A 27,763-nucleotide genomic window follows, 5' to 3' on the forward strand; every position below is an offset into this window, starting at 1 on the left:
AACCGAAAAAATGCGGTTTTTTATTTTTAAAGGTACGTTTCACCAATTTTAAAAATCTGAAAAAATTCAGGGTGAAAGATTGTGCAAAAATACACATTATAATTAATTTTCGTAAAAACGAGTGTCTCAGTTTTTTTTTCAGATTTATTTAAAAGTTTAAAATTGTTCTAAAAATTCGAATTTCCCGCCAAAAAAATAAAAAAAAATTTTTTCATATAGATCTTTTTAAAACTTACAACTTTTTTAAATAAAGTTTTTGGCTAGCTCTTAATGCGGCTGAGATAAAAAATAAAAACATAAAAAGCCTAATTAGGCTCTAGGGGGGTAACGTGACCACCTAGGGGGCTAAAAATTTCAGAAAGTGAGTTCCTCTATATGTGCTAAAAAGTGGCCTATATGGAATTTAGATTGGGTTGGGGGCACTTTTCACCATCTTACCCGGCTAGGCCCTTTGTGAATGTACATAGAACTGTATATTATACTCCCATATAATCGAAGACGATAGGAACTATTAATTATTGCCTGGGCCCACGTTGATAAGTACTATAATTTTGGTTCACTGTTCTCTTCATTTGACTACTAATTTATTAAAATGCGGCAAACATTTAAATTTGGGGTATTTGAGCTTCAATTTGAGGGAATTTCAGTTTCTAAGTGGGGGATTTATAAAATATCATCTGGCAACTCTGGACAGAAAGCTCAGTAGGTACTTAAAATAAAATTTCAACTTATATCTCTCGATTTGATTTTTGTATAATTTTTAAAATTACATTACCTTTCTATTCTTAATTATTAAATTATTAGCTTTTAAATTCACTTGATTTCTGTCTAAAAACAAGTCAAAAGATCTTATATATCCTTACATAACTACAAAGTTATCTCGTAACTTGAGGTTTAACGTGGCGTTATAAAGTGACAGTTGATATATCAGATAACTCAAGAACTGTCAAGAAATAACGCAAGTAGTTAAGTTAAATATGATACATCACACCAATTCGAGGATTATAACAAGATAACTTCGGTCATCCATCATACGGCTGAATATGTGATGGTTTAACTTGTTGCTATTAACATTGATGCCTGAAATTATAGGAATGAAAATCCTAACTGCAGATCTGAGCCAGGTCACAAGAATTTTATTTTACTTTACTTCTCTAATTGTCTTTTAAATTCAGATAATTTTTTTATGTGTTCAAATTTAACTTGTCCATCCCCATTCATAGTGCCCCAATATTTTTTTACCGTATTCTGTCCATCTCTAAGTTTCAGCATTGTCTAGCGAGAAATTATTTACAATTGTGTTGTACGTGTTTATTTTTCTTCCTTTTCTTATCTTTGTGACATTACTGTTAATTTCCCCTGGTATTACTTCCCCTTGATTCCCTGTCTATCGGTCTCCCCTCTATTTATTGTTACTCCGAAGTATTTAAAGTTCCTTTAGATCTCCTCTTTTAGCTTTCCCGACATCCTTGTCTTCCAGTTTATTAGGTCATATTTTCTATGAGATTTTAATAATTGTGGAGATAAAGAGAGTCTATGTTTGTGCATACAAGCTCGTGATTACTTTATTTCTTATTTTATAGACAGATCAAATAAAATTACAATACATGTTAATCAAAATGTAATTCCGTACAGGTTGGAATAAATTTTTTATCAAAGTTTAGGTCAAAACAAAAGATATTTTCAAGAAAGTATATGATTCATATGAGGGGATCATTGTTTAAATAATTAAAAATGGGCAATTTTTGCTCATAATTTACATTTTTTAACTGCTGCGGTAATTCATGTTTTTATCAAGGTTTTTACAATTTTTTTCTGCAAAGCTGGATAAACAATCTTTTGTATAAGACTTACTAAATTAAATTTGACCCATAATTTATTTAAATAATTGTAAATCAAAATTGAAAAACAAGTTTCCAAAAAAATATTATTTGCATTATAATTAAGCACTATAAAACATTTTGATTCGCAGAAAAAGTTGCGCTACGGTACCAGTATACGCTGTGAGCTCGTACGTAGAGGGGATATTTATAAATTCGTGAGCGCCAGTAGTGACAAGTCTGTAAACGTTTACCGGAAATTTGACATAAATGTCAAAGTGTTTAATTTTAAATTAAAATTAAAAACATTAATTATAAAAAATATTAGTTGATCAAAGCTGTGGTTTATATTTTTACCTTAAATATACTTACGTTTTAAATACTCAATTTGCGTTTTTTAATGTTCTGTAATATGTAATTATAAATTAATCTTGGCGCCATCTACATGATAATGGCCGAAAGTATCCGAAGTAAGAAATTGATATTTCATCAATAGAACGTCAAAATGATTAGCAAAATCTTAAAAAAATCTATTACAATTTAATTGCTTTTTAGCGTTGTAAATATTAAGCGATAACAATTAAATAATAAATTTAAAAATTACCGGTGAAAGTTAAATTAGTAACCGCTAGGAGCGACACCAGCGAAGCTCAGAGCGTATAAAATGAAAAAAAAATTGGTTGATTAATATTGAGTAGTATGTGATATTTAATTTGTTTATATAAAAAATTACCATTTTTTCAATTGCAAAAACGCGGTTGTTGCCGATAGAGTATACAAGTTTTTAAGGTCTCATTTTTTTTGCTTTTATGTATATCTTTGATAAATGTATTGACAAATTAAAATTTCAATTAAATACTCGTCCAAAATGGCGTTTGAAAATTGGTGTAATTTGTTTAAAACTTGTTTTTTTAATAACATCACCGATATTGAATATTTTGAAATTATTTTTAGATATTCCTGTTCCTGGTAGTTTTTGACACATTCACAAAAGAAAAAAAAATTGAAGAACCATTTTTTGCCGAGATAGCTTTTCCAAGTTTAAAAATTCATAATTTGTTTATTTATCAATATTAGAATTTAAAAATGCGTGAGTACATCTATTAACCCTACTACTTAACAATGCCCATGTATACACATGATAAAAACTGTAGAATATTTTGAAAAATAATGATTTTCATAGCACCTTAAATAAAAACTTTTGCCTGAAAATTGGCGGAGGAGTAGTTTGCAATATCTCCATTAATAATGGGCCAATTTCAATGTTTTTTTTTTAATTTGGGGTAGCGTATAAAAATAGTAACATCTGCATGACCCTTTTTGCAATAAATATTCACTAATTTGTTATAAACAATATTTTATTCAAAAATGTTTTTTTCTTTGATATTGTGATAAATAAAAGTTGACACCAAAGATAACCACAAAACAGTATTAAAACAAATTTTTATTTTAAAAATTTAACAAAATAATAAAATTTTGTTAAAGAACATAAAAACGTTTTTCTTTGTACAAATCATTTTGGGCAAAATCTCGCAAAGTTAATGTGAATTCAAAAGAAAATATGTAAAAAATGGAGGACAACCTCTATATAAATATTTGTACGTGAATAAAAAATAACAATTATTATATACACAATTTTTAGTATACTGCCTGTTAGATTATAAAGTTAAATGTAAAATACATATATATAGTGTGTCCACGATTGGGGTGCCCAAGAGGAAAAACTTTTTTATTTTCAATTTTAGCGAAAAATGTCATTCTTGATAAAAAGTTTTGCTTATTCTAAAACCTCATAAAACGAAATAAAATTCAAGTTTTACAAATCCTGCTTAATTTTGTAGTCAATGTAAATCCCTATAAATTTTTGCACTAAGTTCGAAATCGTAACAATAATCTAGTGTTGCCAAGCCAGAATGTAGCTTAGTAACTGTCAACTCCGATAAATAATTTGCGAATTGTCATTTTTTTTTCGACAATGTTAAGCGTTCAAAAAAGAATTTATCATGTGATCAATTTTATTGTTAAAATTATTTGATTAATAATTATTTAATTATTATATAATTGGATGTTTCAAGGAGAAAGACAAAGTTTGGTTTCATAATCCAAAGAAGCTAAAGGGTTGTTCCCCCAAGTTATTACTTTTACAATTTCGAACTTAGTGCAATAGGGATTTACATAAAATTGGTTACAAAATTAAGAGGGGGATTTACCTTGTAAATATCAGTATTTGAAACGCTTTCGTAGTCCCCCACTTTTTAAACTTATTTTTAACTTTAGGATGACGAAAAAAATATGTAATGTAGGTAAAAGCCCAATATGTGTTCCTATGGCGAAATTTTTTAAAAATTTTATTTAGTTTTTTCTAAAAAAATTGGTAAAATGTCGGTTTTTTACCAATTTTTCTCAATTTTTTTTAAGGAAACCTAAATAAAATTTTTAAAAACTCTCTCCACAGGAACACAGATTGGACTTTTACCTACATTACATAATTTTTTCGTGAGCCTAAAATCAAAAATAAGCTTTAAAAATGGGGGACTACGAACTCTTTGCAATCCAATATTTTGCTTCTATAAAGTGGCTCCGCCGATTGGAAAGTAAAGGAACTAATATTTTTTAAAGATAATAAACTCATTCACAGATGTTTGCAGTTTACCGGGGAACGATGAAAAATACTTTTTAATTTTTGCCTTTATTTCTATATATCTTTGGTACCTTCATAAGCAATTTTTGTGTTCTCTTTATATAAAATATTTGTATCGCTACGTATATTTGTATCTTATTTAGTTATTAAAATCTGACATTAGTTTTCAAGTTAAAATATTAGCAAATATTCTAATATATAAAAAAGAATTAGTAATTCAATGCAAAAAATAAAATAATTATTAGGAATCACATTTTAATAAATCAAATTAACTAAAAACTGAAATTGTTGTTTTTCTGGTGTTGATTTCAAGATTATTTTTTATTGCATTAAATTGGCAATAAAAATAGCTTCAAATGAGGAATCACACTTTGAATTTTATAAGTAACTATTATTTTTCCCTGTAGAATAAAATATTTGCATCTATTAGGTTTAGTGTCTGACAGTGGTATTTTTGGTATTACAATAGGTCTGTTCCAACCAACAGTCAAACTAGTCAGAAATCGTCGGCAAACAGTTGGCCAGTGCGAGAACATAATGCAGTCATAAGGTCGACTATTCGCTGATAGTTTCTGACTGGTTTGACCGCTAGTTGGAACAAGCCTCATAAAAACATATGCAAGGGATTAAGTAATATTAGTGGAGTCACTGAAGGTGGATATGAGCTATTACCTCCGATTTCGTTGAACCTCCATCGATTTGGATGAAATTTGGTAAGTGGTTAGAGGATATCTCAAGGAACAAAAATGACATGGTGTCAACTTGCGCTTTTACCTTGGGGGTGGATGCCACCCCTTCTCGGGGGTGAAAATTATTTTATTAAAAATAACCCCATATTGCGGTAGAGAGACAAATTATAAGCAAAATTTGTTATATAAAATTATTAACATAAAATAAAACTTTTTGAGTTATTAAAGATCAAAGATTTTAATTATTCGTGAGAAAAATGCATGTTTTTAAACGATTTTTCATAAATAACTCAAAAATTATAAGTTTTTACAAAAAAGTTAATATTACCAAAATTGAAGATATTAAAATACGAAATAAATCCCTTACTAGAAAAACCTTTTAGTGTTAACTAAAAGTGAGTTATAGGTAATTGAATGTATATTTCTTTAGGCGACTACCCAAATCTAAGTATTCAAGCTTAAATAACGGGAAAATTATGCATTTTATAACACAAACTTATTAAACATTTTGTCTAAGTATTTAAAAATATCTATTAGATGAGCTTACGAACAAGTTGATAGCATTAAAATTTATGCTCCAAAAATTTTTCAAAAGACATATTTTAAAAATTTTTCCAAAAAATGTTATTGTTCTTTTTTTTTAAATAACTCCGTTAATTTTGAGACATGAGATTCGCCTAAAAACCATTTGAAAGCTAAAACTAAGGGCTTCTAAACCACGTTAAATTTAATCTTTTAGACCCCTTACTTTTTTAATAATAAAAGGTTAAATTGCCCAGTTACATGGTTCTCGCAGGCAAAATTTAAGATTAAAACGTTTCTATCTCGGTTATTTTGTACCCTACAAAAATACTAAAAAAGGCAAAATATTTGGTACAGAAAAAAATAAAGTTTGATTATATATAATTTTTTTCGTATATTGAGTATTTTTGGAGTTATTAAAAGAAAATGAAAATAACGACAATCTGAAAAATTCTGATTTTTTTAAATTATATCTTTTTTTCAAAAACATGTATTCTAAACCGGTCAAAATTGTCAAAATCATTACTTATGCTAATATAAAGAAACTCTTTTAAGGATTTCTATAAATTTTAATTTTTGTGGAAATGGCGATGTTTTATTTTTCACTTTTTCCAAAAAAATTCCAAAAAGTTCTCTTATATTCATCATAACTTGTTTAATTTTGATGCTATTAACGTCTTATGGATCTCATTTGATAGTTATTCCGAAGTACTTTGACAAGTGTTAAGTAGGTATATTTTATAAAATGCATAGTTTTCCCGTTATTTAAGCTTGAATACTTAGATTTGCGTACTCATCGAAAAAAATATACCTTCAATTACCAATAACTTACTTTGAATTAACATAAGTGTAGTTCTTTAAAGGAGAAATGTATTCAATTTTTTATTATCTTTAATTTTGGTAATAATAACTTTTTTCTAAAAGCTTATATTTTTTGAGTTATACGTGAAAAACTGCTTTAAAACATGCATTTTTTTACGAAAAAATAAAATCTTTGATCTTTAATAACTCAAAAAGTATTGTTTTATATTAATATAGAATATTTTGAAAATTTCCCGAGTCGCAGACGAGGGAAATTTTCTAAAAATATTCATGATCAAAAAAAATTTCCGGATATTAATTTGACTTCGCGTGGTATTCGGTAAGAAAATTCCACACCAAATTTGCATTTGAAAATCCAAAGCTGCATGAACAGATTAATAGCGCGCCATAGCTTGTCAGCAATTATTTAGGCTTTCAAATTCGTAATTTCTACTCATTTTAGTTGAATGGGAATACCATTTCAAGATAGAAAATAGTATATTCTTCAATTTTACATAAGTTTTGAGTAACTACAAGTGATAGAAAATTAATCAAAACTAAATTATGTAAACAAATAAAAACCAGTCTGTCAAAAATGTTCTGTTATTGTAAACGTCAAAAAATTTCCACTATAATTCGCTGTTGGGTACCCCACGAGCAAAAAATTTCCGATAAAATACCTCCGTTGCCATGGTGATCTGTCAAAATAACGTATTTTGATTGGTTCAAAATTACAGGTGTGGAATTTTCAAAATAATTCAACTTTTATCTCTGACTGTTAAGATGACAGAGATTTTAAATTTTGTCATAGATAGGTTACTGTGTATATTTTTCCTGTAAGATTTTTTATAAAAGGCAATAATCCGAAACAATATCTCAATATAAAATCATTTAAGAGGGGGATTTACCTTGTAAATATCAGTATTTGAAACGCTTTCGTAGTCCCCCACTTTTAAAACTTATTTTTAACTTTGGGATGACGAAAAAAATATGTAATGTAGGTAAAAGCCCAATCTGTGTTCCTATGGAGAGATTTTTTAAAAATTTTATTTAGTTTTTTCTAAAAAAAATTGGTAAAATGTCGGTTTTTTACCCATTTTTCTCAATTTTTTTTAAGGAAACCTAAATAAAATTTTTAAAAACTCTCTCCACAGGAACACAGATTGGACTTTTACCTACATTACATAATTTTTTCGTGAGCCTAAAATCAAAAATAAGCTTTAAAAATGCAGGACTACGAACTCTTTGCAATCCAATATTTTGCTTCTATAAAGTGGCTCCGCCGATTGGAAAGTACATGACAAGGTATTCCTTATTTCCTTATTATTGCAGACTGCAAAATAAGTCTTTAAACTTATTTCAAAGATTTCAAATCCCCTCGTATTTATTATACTTAGAGATAAGGGAGATTACTTTATTGTAAGAAACGTAATTTATAGTATTTACGCTCCGCCTATCAGTAGCAAAATATCTACCTCCGCCTTTACCGAATCCCCGCAGGTCTTGCTCTTGATAAGGTAAATCCCCCACTTAAGCATGATTTGAAAAACTTGAATTTTATTTCGTTTTATGGGGTTTTAGAACAAGCAAAACTTTTTATCAATAATGACATTTTTCGCTAAAATTCAAAATAAAAAAGTTTTTCCTCTTGGGCACCCCAACCGTGGACACACTGTATATATTTTAATATTGTACAAAGAAAAAACACATTGTCTTTAACACATTTTTAATGCTAATTCAGTATTATTTTTTTTTATAAAAAATCTTTCGTGTCAATTTTTATTTATCACATCTAGAGAAAAAAAAATTGAAACAAAATTGTTTATAACAAATTGACGAATACTTTTGTAAAATGTGTCATTATGTTATTATTTTTATACGCTATCTTGACAAAGATATTGCAAAGTACTACTGCACCACTCTTCATGTCAAAAGTTTTCATTTAAGATCGCTACGAAAATCATTATTTTTTAAAATATTCTAAAATTTTAACTCTATGTATGACATTGTTAAGTAATAGGGTTGACAGATGTACTCACGCACTTTAAAATGTTAATATTGATAAATAAAGAAATTATGAATTTTTAAACTTGGAAAAGCTATTTCGGCAAAAAATGGATCTAGATTTTTTTTCTTTTGTACGTGTGTCAAAAACTTCCAACAATACGAATATCGAAAAATAATTTCAAAATTTTTAATCCCGGCGATGTAATATAGCGTTGTACCATCTCGGCGAATTTAAAACAATATTTCCGGTTACAACTATGGAAGTTGTGGGAATAACATATTGTATTTGTTAATAAATATAGCTTATAATATTTTATTAGCGGTAACCCCAAACAATAGGTTTAACTCTTTATACAGTTGAGTCCACGAATCTTTACCCGTGCGTCATCATTTAAAGCATACGAAATAAGTCGGAAATTTACTAAACGCAACAGAAAGTGGGTCTTACTCCGATTACGGGTTATAGTATAAAATTTGACGTTATCAAATAAATAGAATGTAAAATTTAAGTTTTGCTTTTAAAATTTTGGTGCATAATTACAGCTACATTTGAAGTAGCTTAATAAATTCTTTTATTATCATTGATTAATAAATAAATAAACAATTTATAAAAAAATTCAATAACATATATTTTCTTTTTGGTATTTTATTCACTTTGGCGGAACATTAAACATAAGCATTCCTTAACTGTGTCAATGAGGTTAGCTCTGTACGTTGTCAAAATTAATCGTAAAATAACATAAACTTACCATAAAATTTCAAACTCCAATATAAAATTAGTTGTGAAAACAACTGTTTGTATACTATAAAAAACCTCAAAATGCAAAAATTCGACAAAATAACAGCAAAAAATTCAACAAACTCACAGCCACAAAAGTAAACAAACCAAAACGTCAGACATTGTACTTAAAATATGTGAAAACATCCCCAATCGTCTTTTTTTGTACCTATCTCTTTTCAATGTACTGAGTCTAGATCATTCATAAAAATAACATGTGTTTTTACTTAATAACAGGCGATAGCTGGTTTCTGATGCGTAGAAGAGAATGATGCTAGATAAAACGTATGTGTTTTATCTCGCCAGGTATTAATGACGCACGGGTAAAGACTCGTAGACTCAAGTGTATATATTAAAAAAAGTGATTGATAATTTACAACACATAATCTTCAAAAATAACCTATTTTTAATGTTTCAGACAACGGGTACAATCGTTAATGGCGTTCCAGTGATAGACGTCTCCGCTTTGGAACAAGCGGCGGATTCCAGCAACGAAAGCACTGCTACCAACGAGCAGCAAAACGAGAACCACGAAGCTGATCCATTAGCGACTGCGTCTCCTCACTATATCACCGTTACAGGTAATTTCTATCAATTTTATGTACCAAAAAACTTAGTTTCTATTAGATTTCCGTTTTTGGAAATATACAGGGTGTCCTAACAACGTTGGCCACCCGTTATATCTGGGCAACTACAACAGATTGGGAGTGCGAAAAACGATCCTCCGCAACGTGAAAAAACCCTAGATCCGAAGGCAACATGACATAGACATGTGGTAATAGGGCTGTAGTACTGCGGTAAATAAGCAGTTATCAGCTCAGAGTTATATTAAGTGCGTTCGCGGGTACAGTGGACAAATTGTCGCCGACAATTTCTAACCTCACTTAATATAAATAATACCGTTAATAGATAAATATACAAGGTATATTTACTTTTACTTAATATTAATAACTAATTATTAAATTATACTAGGTAAATATACCTTGTGTATTTATCTATTAACGATATTATTTATATCATTTTAAAGTGCGCATGCGTTTTGCTGCTAATTTGTCGCTGACAGGCACCCGCGAACGCACTTAAGGAGGGGGTATGGTTTGAAATCAACATATCAAGCACATTTTTGTGAATTTTTTTCGAAGCTATGGTACAATTATTTTATTTTTAAATCAAATAATCATATTAAGTACAATTCAAAGAATACTTAGAAAAAAATCCAATCCAAAATATTGAAAAATAAGCCATTGGTGACAAATTTTGACAGGCAGCTCACAAAAAAAATGGATTTTGCGGTGGACATCAGAACTCGTCACTCGATCATAAGAAACAAAAAATTCGAAAAGATTTAATTAGCTTATGAGTTTCACGAGGTCACAACGTCGAGTTTTTTTATTTTAATGATTTTTGAATTTTTGGTATCACTCAAAAATCAAAAAAATGAAATTTTTGGTAAAAGTTTTGTGAAAATCAACAGACTTATTATTGTTGAACAAAAAATAAGCAAAAAAAGAAAAATATCTCGACGTTGTTACCTCATGAAATGTCTAAAGAAAATACGTGCAAAATATCAGGTAGATCGGCCTAGTAGTTTTTCAGTTACAATGTCCACCGCATTTGAAAAAGCAGTTTTGAGAAAAATGCGTTTAAAGTTTTGACAACTGCATCTTCATCTTCTTATTTGTCTGCCAAATCGTAAAGTGATGCACATTGGAATATGTTTTTTGAATCGAGGAGTAATCTACAAAAGAGAAGGCGAACAGTTGTTTAACGTTTCTCACTACGATCAAGCCTGCTGGCGCGAAGTCGCGGCAAAACGAGTCGAAGATAGGGATATTGAACACTCTGTATCTCTGGTAATTTTAATCCGATTATTTTGAAATTTTCAGAGAGTATTCTTGAAAGTATGCATTTTTATTTGAAATAATAAAAAAAATTAAATATTTCAAACCATACCCCCCCCCCCCCCTTAATAGGCTTCCTTACTGGATATGCGCCGGTCAATGGACATCTGCGTACAATAGGATTGTTTCATGGATACTTGAGCTGCAGACTCTGTAGAGGAGATCCTGAAAAAGTGAACCATATCTTGCATGGCTGCGACGTTATCAGATCGCAGGCGGCAAACACTGTTTAAAGACAACCAAGTGACTAAAAATATATTGTACCCATCCAGTAGAACTTTATAAAGCTGATACATGTTTCCAGAATCCTGGGATGGCGATTAATTAACTGGAGCAAATCTTAAGTTCTTGGATGTCGACGATTTCCCTTACACACTTATTTATTTCATCCTATCTAATGCTATTACTTCTCCGAAATATCCTCTCCGAGATACCGCAATTACATGACGCATTACATGTGCGTTTCTGAACTGCCTTAACAGGCCTCAATGGATCCATGTTCTATGATCTATAAATATCTTTAAAGAATGGTAATAGTCGTTCGAAAACAACTTATGTATAATGAATACTTTCTTCAAATTACTTACCTAAGCGTCGCCTATATACGTGGAAAGCGCCAGCAGATGCAGTTGGTAATATTGTCCGTAACCAGATAGACTACATAGCGGTCAATCAACGATTCAGAAATACTATAAAGTCAGTCAAAACCTATCCAGGCGCGGATGTGCCATCAGATCACAATTTACTCTTGGCTAAGATGACTGTAAGATTAAAACACATATTTAGGAAAAAGCCAAAACCTAAAATGAATCTAGAAGCGCTTAAAGAGCCAAACGTTAAGCATATATTTGTAACAGACTTGGAAAGAGAAATGGAAAACATCGAAAGTATCACTGAAGTATCACCGGAAGACAAATATAAGAGATATCATTCAGACTCATATAAAAGGGAAATTGGAGACGGTGAAAGCTGAACCAAAACAAAGATGGATGACGCAGGAAATTCTCGATTTGATGGAAAGAAGAAGATTACACAGAAATCGCAATGAAGACCAATATAAGTTATTGTACACTGAAATAAGAAGGAAAATAAGGAGTGCTAAAGCGCAATGGTTCTCCCAAGAATGTAGCGAAATCGAGGAGTATGAAAGAAAATATGATTCTTTCAACATGCGTAAGAAGGTAAAAGAATTAGCAAAGTGTGGAAATATAAGTAGTCGTGCGATAGCTGATTCAAATGGAGATCTATTGTTTGACACCAAACAAAAACTGCACCGATGGAGGAAATACATTGAGGATCTTTTTCAGGATGATCGACCAATACAACATAACATAACGGACGCGAATAGTGGACCTCCTATAACTAAAAGTGAAGTGGAAGATGCTATACGCTTGTCAAAATCAAAGAAGGCCATGGGACCTGATGAAATACCCACAGAGGTTCTAAAACTACTAGGAGATTGCGGAAGTAAAGTATTGGTTGACTTGTTTAATGCTATATATAATCATGGTTACTTACCACATGATTGGCTGAAATCTACTTTTATACCAATTCCCAAGAAAGCGAAGGCAAAAGAATGTCATGATCATCGAACCATTAGCCTAATGAGCCACGTACTTAAGGTCTTTCTGCGTGTGATCCATGCGAGAATATATAAAAGAATCGAAGAACATTTGGGCGAAACTCAATTTGGCTTTAGAAATGGACTAGGTCCGCGAGAGGCCCTGTTTGGGTTGCAGGTATTAGTACAAAGGAGTAGAGATGTAAATGCTGATGTGCACCTATGTTTTCTTGATTTCGAAAAAGCATTTGACAAAGTATCACATACTAAGATGTTAGATGTTCTAAGGTCAACTAATATTGACGATAAAGATCTAAAAATCATTGCTAACTTGTACTGGAATCAAAAAGCCACAGTTAGAGTAGACGGTGATCACACAGAAGAGATTCAAATTCAACGTGGAGTAAGACAGGGATGTATTCTTTCACCATTAATTTTTAACATTAGTTCAGAAAAGATGTTTGAAGAGGCACTCAGTACTACACAAGGTGGAGTTGTGATAAACGGGAAACTGATAAATAATCTCCGATATGCAGACGACACTGTACTGATTGCCAGTAGTGATACCGAATTACAATATCCATTGGATTCTGTGGTAGCACAGTGCAGTAATTATGGTCTCCACCTTAACATCAAAAAAATAAAATATATGGTCGTCAGTAAGGATAATGTCATCGATGCTGGAATTCACGTTAATGATGTACATCTTAAGAGAGTTGAAGCTATAACATACTTGGGAAGCAGAATCACTGATAAGTGGGATCCATCCACCGAAATACGTTGCAGAATTGCTCAAGCCAAATTAGCATTTTTCCGTTACAAGAAAATTCTATGCGGTCATGACATAAATTTGAGTCTTAGGACAAGAATTTTAAAGTGTTACGTGTTTTCCGTTTTTCTCTACGGAGTTGAGTCATGGACCTTAACAGGAAGAATGCTTAAGATGGTTGAATCCTTTGAATTATGGTGCTATCGAAGAATGCTGAGAGTAAGCTGGATGGACAGGGTTCGTAATGATATTATTCTGAGCAGGGTGAAGAAAGGCAGAGAACTGGTAAAAATGATAAAGTCTAGAAAACTCGAGTATTTTGCGCATGTTTGTAGACATCCGGAAAATATAGCATTCTACATCTAATTATGCAGGGTAAAATATTAGGCAGAAGAAGTGGAGGAAGAAGAAGAACATATTGGTTAAGAAATTTGAGGCAATGGTGTGGTCACACTTCGGAATCGCTCTTCAGATCTGCTGCGAATAAAGTTATGATAGCCAACATGATCGCTAACGTTCGATAAACGGACATAGCACCTGAAGAAGAAGAATAGTCGTTCACGTGACAGAAATAGGCTGTCTTTCTATTCTATTTATTAATTTTCCAAACATAAATGTAACTTCTATAACTTCTTTTAAACATAAGCCTAAATAAGCTAATACTTAATTAGTGACTGTACAGTACTTTTTAGATAAAACTATCCACCATAACTTTTGAACCACTGATTCTTAGAAAAAACGCAAAAACACGTCAAATAACACTTAAGGGGTTGACATCATGCAATATTTAAGCTTGCCGGAAAAGGCACTATTAATTATCCATTATTTTTTTAAATTACTTGCATCTTTTTTATTTGATATTTGGATTCTGCTCTTTGTAATGATTTCAAAAAAGTATAACACATGACATGATGCTTAAAGTGATTAGTTTATGAGAAAAATAAATACAAAAGCAAGAAAACTGGATTGAATAAAAATTTAGAATGAACATTTCACTGCCAAAAATTTTAACAATAATTATTGAAAATTTTAATAATTATTAAATATTTCAAAAGTCATTTTGAATAATTATTGTTAAAATTTTTGGTAGTGAAATGTTTATTCTAAATGTTTGTATGTAATAAAATTGTTAAAAAAATATTTCAATCCAGTTTTCTTGCTTTTGTATTTATTTTTCTCATAAACTAATCACTTTAAGCATCATGTGTTATACATTTTTGAAATTAGTACAAAGAGGAGAATCCAAATATAAAATAAAAAAAGGTGGAAGTAATTTGAAAAAAATTAAGGTATGATACGGGCGGTGAGAGGGTGCCTTTCCCGGCAATCTTAAATATGGCATAATGTCTCTCCCTTCAAATATGATTTGACGTGTTTTCTAAAAATCAGTGGTTCAAAAGTTATTTAAGGTGGATAGTTTTATCTGAAAAGCACTGTTTAATAACCTAATATGATGCATATACCTACTCAATTAAATGTACTTATATAAAACATAATAATATCTTAATTATACAAGCTACCTTATAATATCTGCATAACATTTTAGTATAAGATGGCTTTTAGTACCTTGTTGTCTTCCGAACAAGCATTGTTAATCCCAACAATAGGGCCACCTGATACCAATACCTTCAACCATTATATTAATTAGAAGATTTTCATTAGATAGCTTAATTCTAGCGTAGCTGATGCACCATCCCTACACTTGAGCATCAACAACCCCCTTATTTGATAGTTGATACGGCTGGGATGATACGCACAGCATATTATACTTTCACCTGATTGGACACGCGACAGGCACACGTCACCTGTGCAGATCGGATTATAGGTGAATCACGTTTTTAGCGTTTCTTATTATGCTACAGGACATATCATATTGGGTAAATATCAGCTAAAATATCAGCAGCGTAACATTTATTTCAATTAAAACGAAAAATTAAATTCGCTGAAATACATAATAGAACAATGGAGGTTTTCGGGAATCGCTTCGAATTTATTATCACTGAGAAAGCTTTCTTTTTCTTTAGCGCTTCACTATTAATTTAGACTGGCAACATTTTTTATAAGGTTATTGTTAGAAGTCTTATTTGACTAATCTACAATTTTCACAACAATCCTAAAAATGTCTTCTATGATCTATTTTAGATGTTCCTCTAATATAGAACAATGTTCCTATAATATAGAACAGTTTATTTGTTTTACAGTATAATTTGCTCTTTAAACACACGGTTTAAAAAAATAGAAAAGCACCTGGTCCTGATAAGATAAATAATGAACTGCTAAATTATGGAGGAGGAACACTACTCAAATGACTCCTAAAATTATTTGTCGATATAATAAATATCGGAGTAGTACCAGCGGAATGGAAGGAAAGTCTCCTGCTACCGATACTCAAAAAGAGAGACTCGAAAAATCCTAAAAATTATAGAGGCATTAGTCTGATGAACAGCACATTAAAATTGTTGACGGCACTAATAAAAGATAAAATCGAGGAAAAAGCGTACATGGCAGATGAACAACAAGACTTCCGGAAGAACCGCAGCACAATAGATGCAATTTTTATTATCAGACAAATAGTAGAAAAGTCTATTGAATATGGAAAACCAGCATACATGTGCTTTGTAGATTTAAAAAGTGCTTTTGACAGGGTGAGGCGAAATGACATCTTAAATTCATTACAAACTGAACAAATAGACCACCAGATAATAAGGATAATTAATGAAATTAACAAGAACAACAAGACCATAGTTATAATGTCAACAGGAGAAACAGAACGCATATAACTAAAAGGAGGACTCCGCCAAGGAGACTCGCTCAGCCCATTGTTATTCAATATGGTGATGAATCAAATAATTCACGAAGTAAGAAAACGACATGGCTACCACATGGGAGCGCATAAAATCACCATACTATGCTATGCCGATGATGCAGTACTAATTGCTGATAACGAGGATGACCTACAAAGGCAGCTCCACACTTGCAATATCACAGCAAATAAACTTAATATGAAAATATCAGTAGAAAAAACTAAATTTATAGTGAGAAGTAAAGAGCAGCGTAGATGCAAGTTAGAAATAGACGGCAAAATTGTAGAACAAGTAATGAAATTCAATTACCTAGGAGTAGAGATCACTAATGACAGGAATATAAGAACAGAGACCACAACACAAGCAACAAAAGCGGCAAGAGTAAGTGGTTGCCTCCTAGAAACCATATGGAGAAACAAATATCTGATCACGGAAAGCAAAATAAAAGTATACAAGACAACAGTAAGACCTATCCTAACATATGCAGCGGAGACAAGGACCGATACAAGAAAGACGAAACAAGAAATCAACAATATCGAAATGAAAGTATTAAGATCAATAGCGGGCATATCATTAAGAGACAGACAAAGCAACAGAAGTATACGAGAACGATGCAAAATTCAAAATATTAACAGGTGGATAAAAACAAGAAAGAAAAACTGGAACGAACACGTAAACCGAATGGGGCCAGATAGATTAGCGAACATCTGTAAAAACAAGCCGTATAGCAGAAGAACCGTTGGAAGGCCGCCGAAAAGGTGGAAAGACAATGTACAGTCAACAACAACTGAAACAGAATAAGAGGCAGACAAACAGGAGTAATCCTAGTCGCACGAAGAAGAAGAAGAACACACGGTAGCCTCCTGTTAAGCCCTATGTAAGTTATCAAATTATCAAACATCTGCAGTGCTTTTCTGTTAACGTAGGAATTGAGTCTATCCTCAAGCTTTTCTGCATTTTTTAAGAAACCACTTATAGAGTTATTCTTATTACTACTATCTGATTAATGTGCAGTTCTTTTTTAATTTAAATTATTAAAATATCCCTAGCCATAATAGGCCTGGATCCCGCGTACCAAAAAAAGTTGCAAGTATGCGATCCGTCCTGCTGTGTAACTCTTCGAGTTAATAGAGATAGATAAGAGCGAATACCACCGTGTTATACCAGCGAATACATCCACTACTGCTTCTTGAAAAGTTTCCTCGGAGTATAATATGTTGAACACAGTAGAAGGGGTGATAGTATATTATATCCCTGTCATCCTTGTAGTCGTTGGATAACGTCGATCTTAAATAGTTTTAAGAGTTCAGCAAATACATTGTCAGGTCCAGGAAGTTTGCCATCTTTTAATAGTGATATTGCTTTTTCCACTTCATCTGATGTGATTGATAAGTGGCCATTACTTATGTAGGATGGAGTTTGTTTGGACCTATTATCGCCAAAGAGTTCTTGTATGTATTTGTAGGTTGGTAAAAATCTAATTTTGTTTCCAGACTGTTTGTTATTATTTGAGAGAGGTGGCTTAACAGGCTCATGGGTCGGTAATTCTTGAAGTAAGTCTGTTGGATCCATAGGCGTAACCAGGATGATCCTAAGGGGGGTTACAACTACTGGAAAGGGGGGGGGGTTACAACTACTGGAAGGTCTCTGAGGGGTATGGTGTTAAGCGTATAAAGCTCAAAGTACATCCCAATGGGGGGTTATAACCCCAAAACCCCCCCTGGTTACGCCTATGGTTGGATCGCCCTTTTTGTGTAATAAAATGGTAAGTGCAATGTGCCTTTTTGTAGGTATTAGGTAGGTATTTCACTTTGGTGCAGAGATAAGTTGAACAATTCCTTTATATTCTCTAAAAGTCTGTCTCCTCCAGTCTCTGCGGACTCTATAACGATATTTTCTTCTCCCGGAGCTGTATTTCTTTTCATTCCTTATTTCTTCTGTTGATATATTACTCATCAATTCCAATCCTTGGTCGACTAATGTTTTTCCTGAATTTTCGAACTTTTAAATGAATTAAAAAACAGACGTACTCGCAATCATTTATTGTTTAACCTCCGACGACAAGTTTCGCTCTCTCCAATATGCAGAGCATCATCAGGTCAACAGTTACAAGTAAACTAAATGCTACAAATGAAAACCAGAGTTAGAACATTGTCTGGTTGTAAAAAGATGCTATAAGATCAAGCAAATATTTAAAAATATTTTCGATTTTTGTAACATTTTTTTGATGTAGTTCCTTGTACCGGTGTAGCAAAAAAGCTAGTCTTGCCTTATTCAAATGTTGAATGGTTGCATATGCGAGTTCATTTTGAATGAAGTAAAAAAACAGACGTACTCGCAATCATTTATTGTTTAACTTCCGACGACCGGTTTCGCTCTCTACAATATGCAGAGCATCATCAGGTCAACGGTTACAAGTAAACTAAATGCTATAGATAAAAGCCAGAGTTAGAACTAACGTTTTTAACTTTTCTTTCAGTTGCTCATCATGGTTTTGTTGACTTCTGTATTATTCTTTATAGAAATCTTCTACTACTCTCTTAGTAATTTATCATATTTAGATATTTATCCTTTAATTTCATTATTTATTTTCGCCAACTCTTTATGAGGATGAGGATAAGTCTAGGATGTGTCGTGTGTTGTATATTTCCGACGTGTTGTATATTTTGAGTAATCTTTGCCAAACTTCCGGTCATAACATTTTAACCGGAAATTACATCAAAACCGGAACTAAATAGTCGAACTCGCATGGATTGATTATATTACGTGTACCATTTCTGGGACTGCAATGTATCACTTTCGGTTACAATGTTTTAACCGGAAGTAATATAAAAACCGGAAGTATAGGTATATTTGTTCTAGTCTTGGGTGAAATAATATATCGCTAATATATCGCTATCGATAAAACGAAGAATGGCAGTAGAACAAGATATACTACTGCTACATCGAAGAAAAACGTTTAATTTGGTATGGACATGTAAGGCACATCAAAGAAACATGAAACGTAAATCACGTTTCATGGAAATAAAACACTGCAAAATAAATAAACGTCCGGCCATTTATGAAACTCTCCAAAAATAAAAATGTTTTATGAGCATAAATCACACTCGTTTCATTGGTAGACGGACTTCAAGATTTGTTTAGCCGTGTTTTATTTTACGTTTCATGTTTCGTTGGTGTGCGGCTTGCCTAAGGAGAGCAGATCGTACAAGGTGGATATCAAAGATTTCGGATTAGAGCTCAATAGGAAAGAGAAGAAGAGGTAGACCCCGAAGATCATGAAGGAATGAAGTGGACGAGGCCATGGAAAGACGAGACCTAAGCCAAGCCGCACACCAAAGAAACATGAAACGAAAAACATGAAACATGAAACGAAAAACATGTTTCATGAAAAGAAAACACTGCTAAACAAATCTCAAAGTCCGCCTACCAATGAAACGAGTGTGATTCATGCTCATGACACATTTTTATTTTCGGAGAGTTTCATAAATGGCCGGATATAAATATATTTGTTTAGCAGTGGTTTATTTCCATGAAACGTAATTTACGTTTCATGTTTCTTTGATGTGCGGCCTGCCTTAGAGACGGAGAATGGCAGAACGAAATACAAAAATAGAAATATTATCAAATACCGTGAAATTAACAAACTCATAAAAAGAAAAATTAAACAGGCCAAAGAATCCTGGCTCGAGAATTCATGTAAAGAAATAGAAGACCTTCAAAAAAAGCATGCCAGTTTTAACCTCCACAAGAAACTTAAATATACATCCGGAATTAGAAAACAGAAAACTGCTCACGTACTTAAAACCGCAGACGGAAAAATTTGTGATCACGAACAACAGTGCAAAGAATGGGAGAGACACATCAGTGACCTTTTTGATGATGCTTCTCGAGAAAATGCTCCAAATACTACCTGTGACAACCAATTAGACAGAGGTCCCAGTATACTGAAGTCGAAAGTCATAAAAGCAATACAACAAGCCAAAAACAATAAAGCACCTAGACCAGATCAAATCCCTGTTGAGCTACTTATAGATAAGGAAAAAACTTATAGATAAGGAAAAAAACTATTAAACTTATAGATAAGGAAAACATTACCTACTTGACTACTTTCTTCAACAAAATTTACAACGAAGGAAAATACCAGATGATTGGTTGGAGTTACTGTTTATAACATTACCAAAGAAAAGCAGGCCCACCAAATGTAGCGATTTTAGACTAATCAGTTTGACGAGTCACATACATGTACGGGTTACGAGTAAGATTTCAAACTTGTTGGATCGACGGCGTACTTACTCGGCGGACTTAAAGTACGCGTACTTGCTGTGATACACGCGCGAAAAAGGTCGTCGAGCCGTAAGTTCGCGTACTTACTCGCGTGTGTATCACCCCTTATACAAAACCAAGTATTCCTTCTGTGCGAAACTAGAATAGGTAATAAGCAATTTGGATTTAGAAATGGTCTAGAAACTAGAGAAGCACTATTTTTTACGCGCGTTCTCTTACAAAAAAGTTGTCAATTCCGAAAAAACGTTTATGTTTGATTCATCTACTTCGAGAAGGCCTTCGACCGAGTCAAACATGATACACTTTTCGATTGCCTGCAGGCAGTAGGACTTGACCACTACGATGTAAGACTGCTGAAATACTTATACGATATATTACAATCAAGTAGACTCTATCCAAATTGGAGACAGTCGTACTGAAAAACTACCGATAAAACGTGGAGTACGACAAGGTTGTGTTTTATCACCCACCCTTTTTAATCTGTACTCTGAAGATATCTTTAGGGAGGCTTTACAGACAAGAGGGAGTAAGGCTAGGCGGAGAAGTAATCAACTATATTAGATACGCTGACGATACAGCCATTCTTGCTGAAAATTTACAAGATCTTAAGACACTACTAAATCTAGTCAGTGAAGCAAGTTATCGGAGAGGCCTTAAAATCAACATTTCAAAAACAAAGTGGATGGTAGTTGGAAAGATTAATATAGATCAAGCTCAGCTTTCTCTTGATGGAGAGGAGTTAGAACGGGTGAATCATTTCAAGTATCTTGGCAGCTGGTTAAATGTAAATTGTGACTCTGATGAAGAAATAATAACTAGGATCGAAATATCACGGAAGGCTTTTATGACCTGGAAACCAGTTTTATGTAACAGAAACCTGTCGATGAATATTCGAAAGAAGGTCCTGAAATGTTATGTGTGGTCTATCTTATTGTATGGTTGTGAGACATGGACGTTAAAAACCACAATGCTAAACAAAATAGAAGCATTCGAATTGTGGTGCTATCGACGAATCCTAAAGATATCGTGGGTTTCGCACACTTCCAATGAAGATGTTCTTCAAATGATGAATTCAGAACGTCTGCTCATAAGCATCGTAAAGAGGATAAAAACAGAATATTTCGGCCATATAGTTCGAGGACCTAAATACCATCTGCCAAAAGTGGAGGGAAAGAGATGGATTGGTCGAAAGAAACTTTCATGGCTGCGTAATACATATTAGACAGCCGATAGAGAGAGGTTTCAGGAAATTGTAAACATGATGACGGTCAACGTCTGAATACAGACACGGCACCTAAAGAAGAAGAAGAACCGAAAGGACTAGAGACGTTGGCTGAAAGAATGAAGGCAGCGACAGCTGTAAAAATCCTTATATAGGTAGATAGATATCGCTATTGATTTCGGATAATTTAAAATAGTACTGTTCTGTCCCTGTATATTTTTAGGTAGGTAAGTATTTACAATTTTCATCTCCGCCCTTGGATTTAAGTCAGTATTTCCACCTCTCGAACTCACTAATCTCCTTTTTCGCGTAACTCTTTGTGATATTAAATCTAGGATTGTATCGTGTGTTGTATATTTCCGACGTGTGCGTAACAGGTAGGGGGAAGATGCATTTGTGTTTATTGTGATCAAATTATTAACACTCCACTTGATCCCCATTATTCTTTAGGGCCATGCGAACAGTTTCATTTTCAATACGGTGTTTTTTCGCGTTTGATGGTTGAAGGTTTAGTCGGACAGTTATCCGCGACAAGTCATGATCGGGATGTTTGGTGGTAGGTGGAACAGTGGTCAGCAAAGGTGTCGATCGATGAAAAGTAAGAGAAACTTTTTAAACATTTTAAATTTTAACATTGTTTTTTTAAGTATATTTCGTTATCTTAGATATTGCACTTGTCTGTATTTGATTTTTTTTATTACAAAAGTTTAAGCTACATTTTTGGGTTGGAGTAATGGATATCTTAATCTTGTAATAAGCTGCTTTTCCAATATGTAATACAATTTTTATTAAAAATACTTTATAAAAGGTAAATTTCTTTAAAAGAACTCTTTCGGTCTAAACACCAAAACGTTTTCGGAATTAATATTCCATCTTCAGTGCTGCTACTAGGTATACATGTTTAAAGTCATTTTACATGGGTGAAAACCCTTTAAATGTTATTAAATTGGTATTAGATTACATGGTTGCTGATAATTTTATAGAATGTTAAAATTTTAAATAGATTTATTTCATGGCTTCTTCTTCTTCTTCCTTCTTGTATGTAGGCTTTAAAGCCTGTTTCTTCTTCAATATTAGCCTCCTAAATTGTTTAAGTTATCGCACCATCTTTTTCTTGGTCTGCCAATATAGACCAGGACGGATCTGTGAAAAATCGTCTATTTTTTAATGTGCGAGGTGTCATTCCGATTTTTGCAGATAAAGTTAGGTGACAGCTTCAATAATATGTAATAATTGACTTATGCTCCTTCTCAAATATGCCCGGAACATTAATAAAAAAATTAAAATATTCGATAGCAATAGTAGTGTTACGATAAAAGTGACTATAATAACAAAACAATAGAATTTTTAAATAACCAAAATAGTATAACACTAAACAAAGACCCCACAGAAAAATACCGAAAACAAATTAAACTAGCCATTGAAAATTCAAAATCAATACTAAATCCAACAGAACAGAAATACCTTAATATTATGAACCCACAACCCCCTAAATTATACTCTTTTATTAAACTACACAAACCTGACCACCCAATAAGACCTGTAGCTTTTTATACAGCTCCGTCATATAAACTTTCAAAAAAACTGTCAGATATTATTACAGAATACACTAAATTTTCACCTAAATTCACCGTAAAAAATACACTAGAACTAGTTAATAAAATACAACATTTTCAATTGCCCAACAACTCCAGACTAATTTCATTTGACGTAAAAAATCTTTTTCCTAGTGTTCCTCCTACAGAAACTTTTGTTTTGGTTAAAAACCTTTTAGAACATAATAGTACAAATCCGATCATTGCATCTGAAATTTTACACCTTCTTGAAATTTGCATAAATCAAGACTATTTTGAATTCAATAATCAAATTTACACAAACAACAGTGCAGGACTTATTATGGGTAATCCTCTAAGCCCATTACTATCAGATATATTTATGAACCAACTTGAAACAACAATTTCTAAACACCCCGTATTTAAACAGTTCTTATATTGGTGGAGATACGTGGATGACATACTAGCCTGCTTTACAGGAACTAACAGACAACTTGACCAATTTCTATCATACATTAATTCACTTCATAGTAATATTGAGTTCACAATAGAAACAGAACAGAATAATTCCATAAACTTTCTAGATGTAACGATTACCAGACTACACAACAAACATGAGTTCTCCGTATATCATAAACCTACCCATACTGACACAACTATACACAATTCATCATCCCATCCTACACAACACAAATTAGCAGCCTACCATAGCATGATACATAGACTGACAGAAATTCCTATGACAAAAAATAACTTCGAGACAGAACTAAATATCATTAGACAAATAGCAGTAAACAATGGCTATAACGAACAAACAGTTAACAACATTTTAAACCAAAAACTCCATAAGAAAGCCTTGAAATTAGTGTATCCACCACCACAGAAAAAACCCAGTACCTTCTGCTCTCTCACATATACTGGCAAAATAACAACAAAAATAGCCAGATACATAAAAAAGAAAGGAATAACACCAGCTTTCAGAACTAACAACAACTTAAGCAAACATATTAAAAACAATAAAAGCCGAAATAGAAAGCAAATACAGAGTGGTGTGTACAAACTAACTTGTGGTGACTGTCCGAAAACTTACATCGGTCAAACTGGCAGAACTTTTGACAAACGGATAGCAGAACACAAAAGGGCTTTCAACAATAGAAAAACAGACACTTCTACATACGCACTTCACCTTCTAGATCATAATGATTCTTTCAATGAAGAGTTTCAAATTCTACATATTCAAAATAAAGGCCTTAAGCTATCACTTTTAGAATCAATGGAAATTAATAAATTGAAAAATAAATATATAATTCTGAATGACCAACTCGAGACAAACAGCTCCCCACTCCTCAACCACTTCAGTTAAAGACTTAAAAAGACAAACACATTGTAAAATATATCACTTGAGAAAGGCACTTTGCCGAAACAGCTGTAGTAATAACATAGTTGTAATAAATTTTGTGGAAGTATAGAAAACAAACGTTTTTCAATTATCTTTATTTTATTTCTTTACGACTTTGTTCCAAAATGAATCGTTTTAAAGTTATAAGCAATGAAAGTTGAAAAAAAAAAACGATGTTTTTCGAAACTTTTACATACTTTAATTTTTTTATTAATGTTTCGGACATATTTGAGAAGGAGCATAAGTCAATTATAATTACCGAAGCTGTCACCTAATTTTATCTGCAAAAATCCGAATGCCACCTCTCACATCCACGTCAAAACAGGTCCTTCCTGGTCGAATACTTCTTCGTCCATTTGGTGATTTATCTCGTGCTATTCGTACTATCCTATCCTCTACCATTCTACTAATGTGTTCGTTCCACTCCTGTTTCCGTTTTGTCACCCATCCATTTATGTCTTCTATATCGCATGATCTTCTTATGTTTTCGCTTCTCTCCTATCCAACAGACTTTTCCCTGATATTCGTCGCAGTATTTTCATCTCTGTTGTTTCTAGTAGTCGTCTCGTTTTAGATGCGTCAGGTCTTGTCTCCGCCGTGTATGTCAATATACATATATAGGTCTGGATCCCGCGTATGAAAAAAAAAGTTGATTAATAGCAAGCTGAAAATTTGTTAATAGCTTAAGGGTGTCTAGTCGGACAAACTTTGATATATGGGAACACTGGAACAGGGTAAGTTTTAATTGTGGAACAGGTTAAAAATTTGGAACGGCCAGACCACGAAAACGGCACATGTATTTTGTCCGACAGAACAGACTTAAGATTAAACTCTCATGCAAAAATCAGACTGCTATTTATCACCAAATGGGCGTTTTAATGAGTGGAACATGTAGAATATGTCAAATGACAGGAATTATGACAGGTGATAAATAGCAGTCTGATTTTTGCATGAGAGTTTAATCTCTGTTCGGAGAGTTTAAGTCTGTTCTGTCGGACAAAATAAATGTGCCGTTTTCGTGGCCTGACTGTTCCAAATTTTTAACCTGTTCCACAATTAAAACTGCCCCTGTTCCAGTGTCCCCATATATCAAAGTTTATCCGACTAGACACCCTTAAGCTATTAACAAATTTTCAGCTTGCTATTAATCAACTTTTATTTCATACGCGGGATCCAGACCTTTCATTATAAGGCAGTTGATGGAAAAATACAGGAGTAAAGAAACAAACGCTCATATAGTATTCATTGATCTTGAGAAAGCATATGATAGAGTTCCTCGAGAGATTCTGTGGTGGTCACTCAATAAGAAAGGAGTACCTGGTGCATATGTCAAGATTGTGAGGGATATGTATGAGGGAGTAACGACTAGTGTTAGAACAGGTGTGGGAGAGACTGATAAAGGGCCTAGCCGGGTAAGATGATGAAAAGTGCCCTTAACTCGATTCGAATTCCATATAGGTCACCGTTTAGCATATATAGTGAAACTAACTTTCTGAAATTTTTAGCCCCCTAGGTGGTCATGTGACCCACCTAGAGCTTAATTAGGCTTTTTAAGTTTTTATTTTTTATCTCAGCCGCATCGAGAACTAGCGAAAAACTTTAAATAAAAAAGTTGTAAGTTTTAAAAAGTTCTGTCCGAAAAATTTTTTTTTTTAATTTTTGGCGGGAAATTTAAATTTTAGAACGATTTTAAAATTTTAAATGAGTATAAAAAAATAACTAAGACATTCGTTTTCACGAAAAAAATATATAACGTGTATTTTTGCATAATATTTCACCCTGAATTTTTTCAAATTTTTAGAATTGGTGAAACGCACCTTTAAAAATAAAAAACCGCATTTTTTCGGTTTTTTTTTTCGTTTTTTGATACAATTTTATACATATTTTTCAAAAAAGGTAATACCGTCACTAGAATAGGTAAAAAACTGAAAAATAATTGGGGTTTGCTTAATAAGAAATTTTTGTAATCCCATCAATTTTCAATATACAGGGCGTTGAAGAAAACAAAATTTTACACATTTTTTACGATTTTGCCGAAACTACTGGTAACATTGTAATAAAATTTGGCGAGTTTTAAGAGGTAGTTGTTGTGCATTTTTTGACATACAATTAAGAATTTTATATTTATCATTGGCGCGTATACGGGTAATAGTCTGAACTTTTTAAAGAAAAATGATAGTACGCCACTGACATATTTCAAATTAACAATCCTTTTTGAATTCCTCGTTTAATTTGTGACAAAAAATCTATCTTCCTATTTTTTCATACAACGCGCCATTTTTATTCAAAAAATAAAACATCCTAACCCTTACAAAGTATTCGAACTTCTATTAGTAGTTTCTACATCTACATACGTAAACTCGTACGTCCATTATAAAAACTAATTCGAATACTTTGGAAGCGTTAAGATATTTTATTTTTTGCAGCAAAACGGTGCCTCGTATGAAAAAATGATAAGATAGTTTTTTTATCGCAAATTGAATGAGGAATTTAAAAATGATTGTTAATTTGAAATATGTCAGTGGCGTACTATCTATTTTTCTTTGAAGAGTTCAAACCATTACCCCTAAGCGCGCCAATGATGAATATCAAATCCTTAATTGTATGTCAAAACATGCACAACAACTACCTCTTAAAACTCGCCAAATTTTATTACAATGTTGCCAGTAGTTTCGGCAAAATCGTAAAAAATGTGTAAAATTTTGTTTTCTTCAACGCCCTGTATCTTGAAAATGGATGGTGTTACAAAAAATTTTTATTAAGCAAACCCCAATTCTTTTTAAATTTTTTTACCTGCTCCAGTGACGGTGTTAACTTTTTTGAAAAACATGTATAAAATTGTATCAAAAAACGAAAAAAAAAACCGAAAAAATGCGGTTTTTTATTTTTGAAGGTGCGTTTCACCAATTTTAAAAATTTGAAAAAATTCAGGGTGAAATATGCAAAAATACATGTTATATATTTTTTTCGTGAAAACGAATGTCTTAGTTATTTTTTTTATACTCATTT

The 27,763-nt window shown here is 32.4% G+C and overlaps 1 protein-coding gene across 3 annotated transcripts in view; it reads left to right on the plus strand.

The window, feature by feature from the left end:
* Positions 1-27,763, plus strand: part of LOC114337598 (transcription factor RFX3) — a 245,114-nt gene that overhangs the window by 141,323 nt on the left and 76,028 nt on the right. For all 3 annotated transcript variants that reach the window (XM_050655821.1, XM_050655823.1, XM_050655822.1), the window contains one exon: positions 9,677-9,839. In XM_050655821.1, coding sequence (XP_050511778.1) covers positions 9,677-9,839 — 163 coding nt within the window. The remainder of the gene's footprint in view (positions 1-9,676; positions 9,840-27,763) is intronic.

The sequence above is a fragment of the Diabrotica virgifera genome, chromosome 7 (genome assembly GCF_917563875.1).
Source record: "Diabrotica virgifera virgifera chromosome 7, PGI_DIABVI_V3a".
In the NCBI taxonomy this organism is placed as follows: domain Eukaryota; kingdom Metazoa; phylum Arthropoda; class Insecta; order Coleoptera; family Chrysomelidae; genus Diabrotica; species Diabrotica virgifera.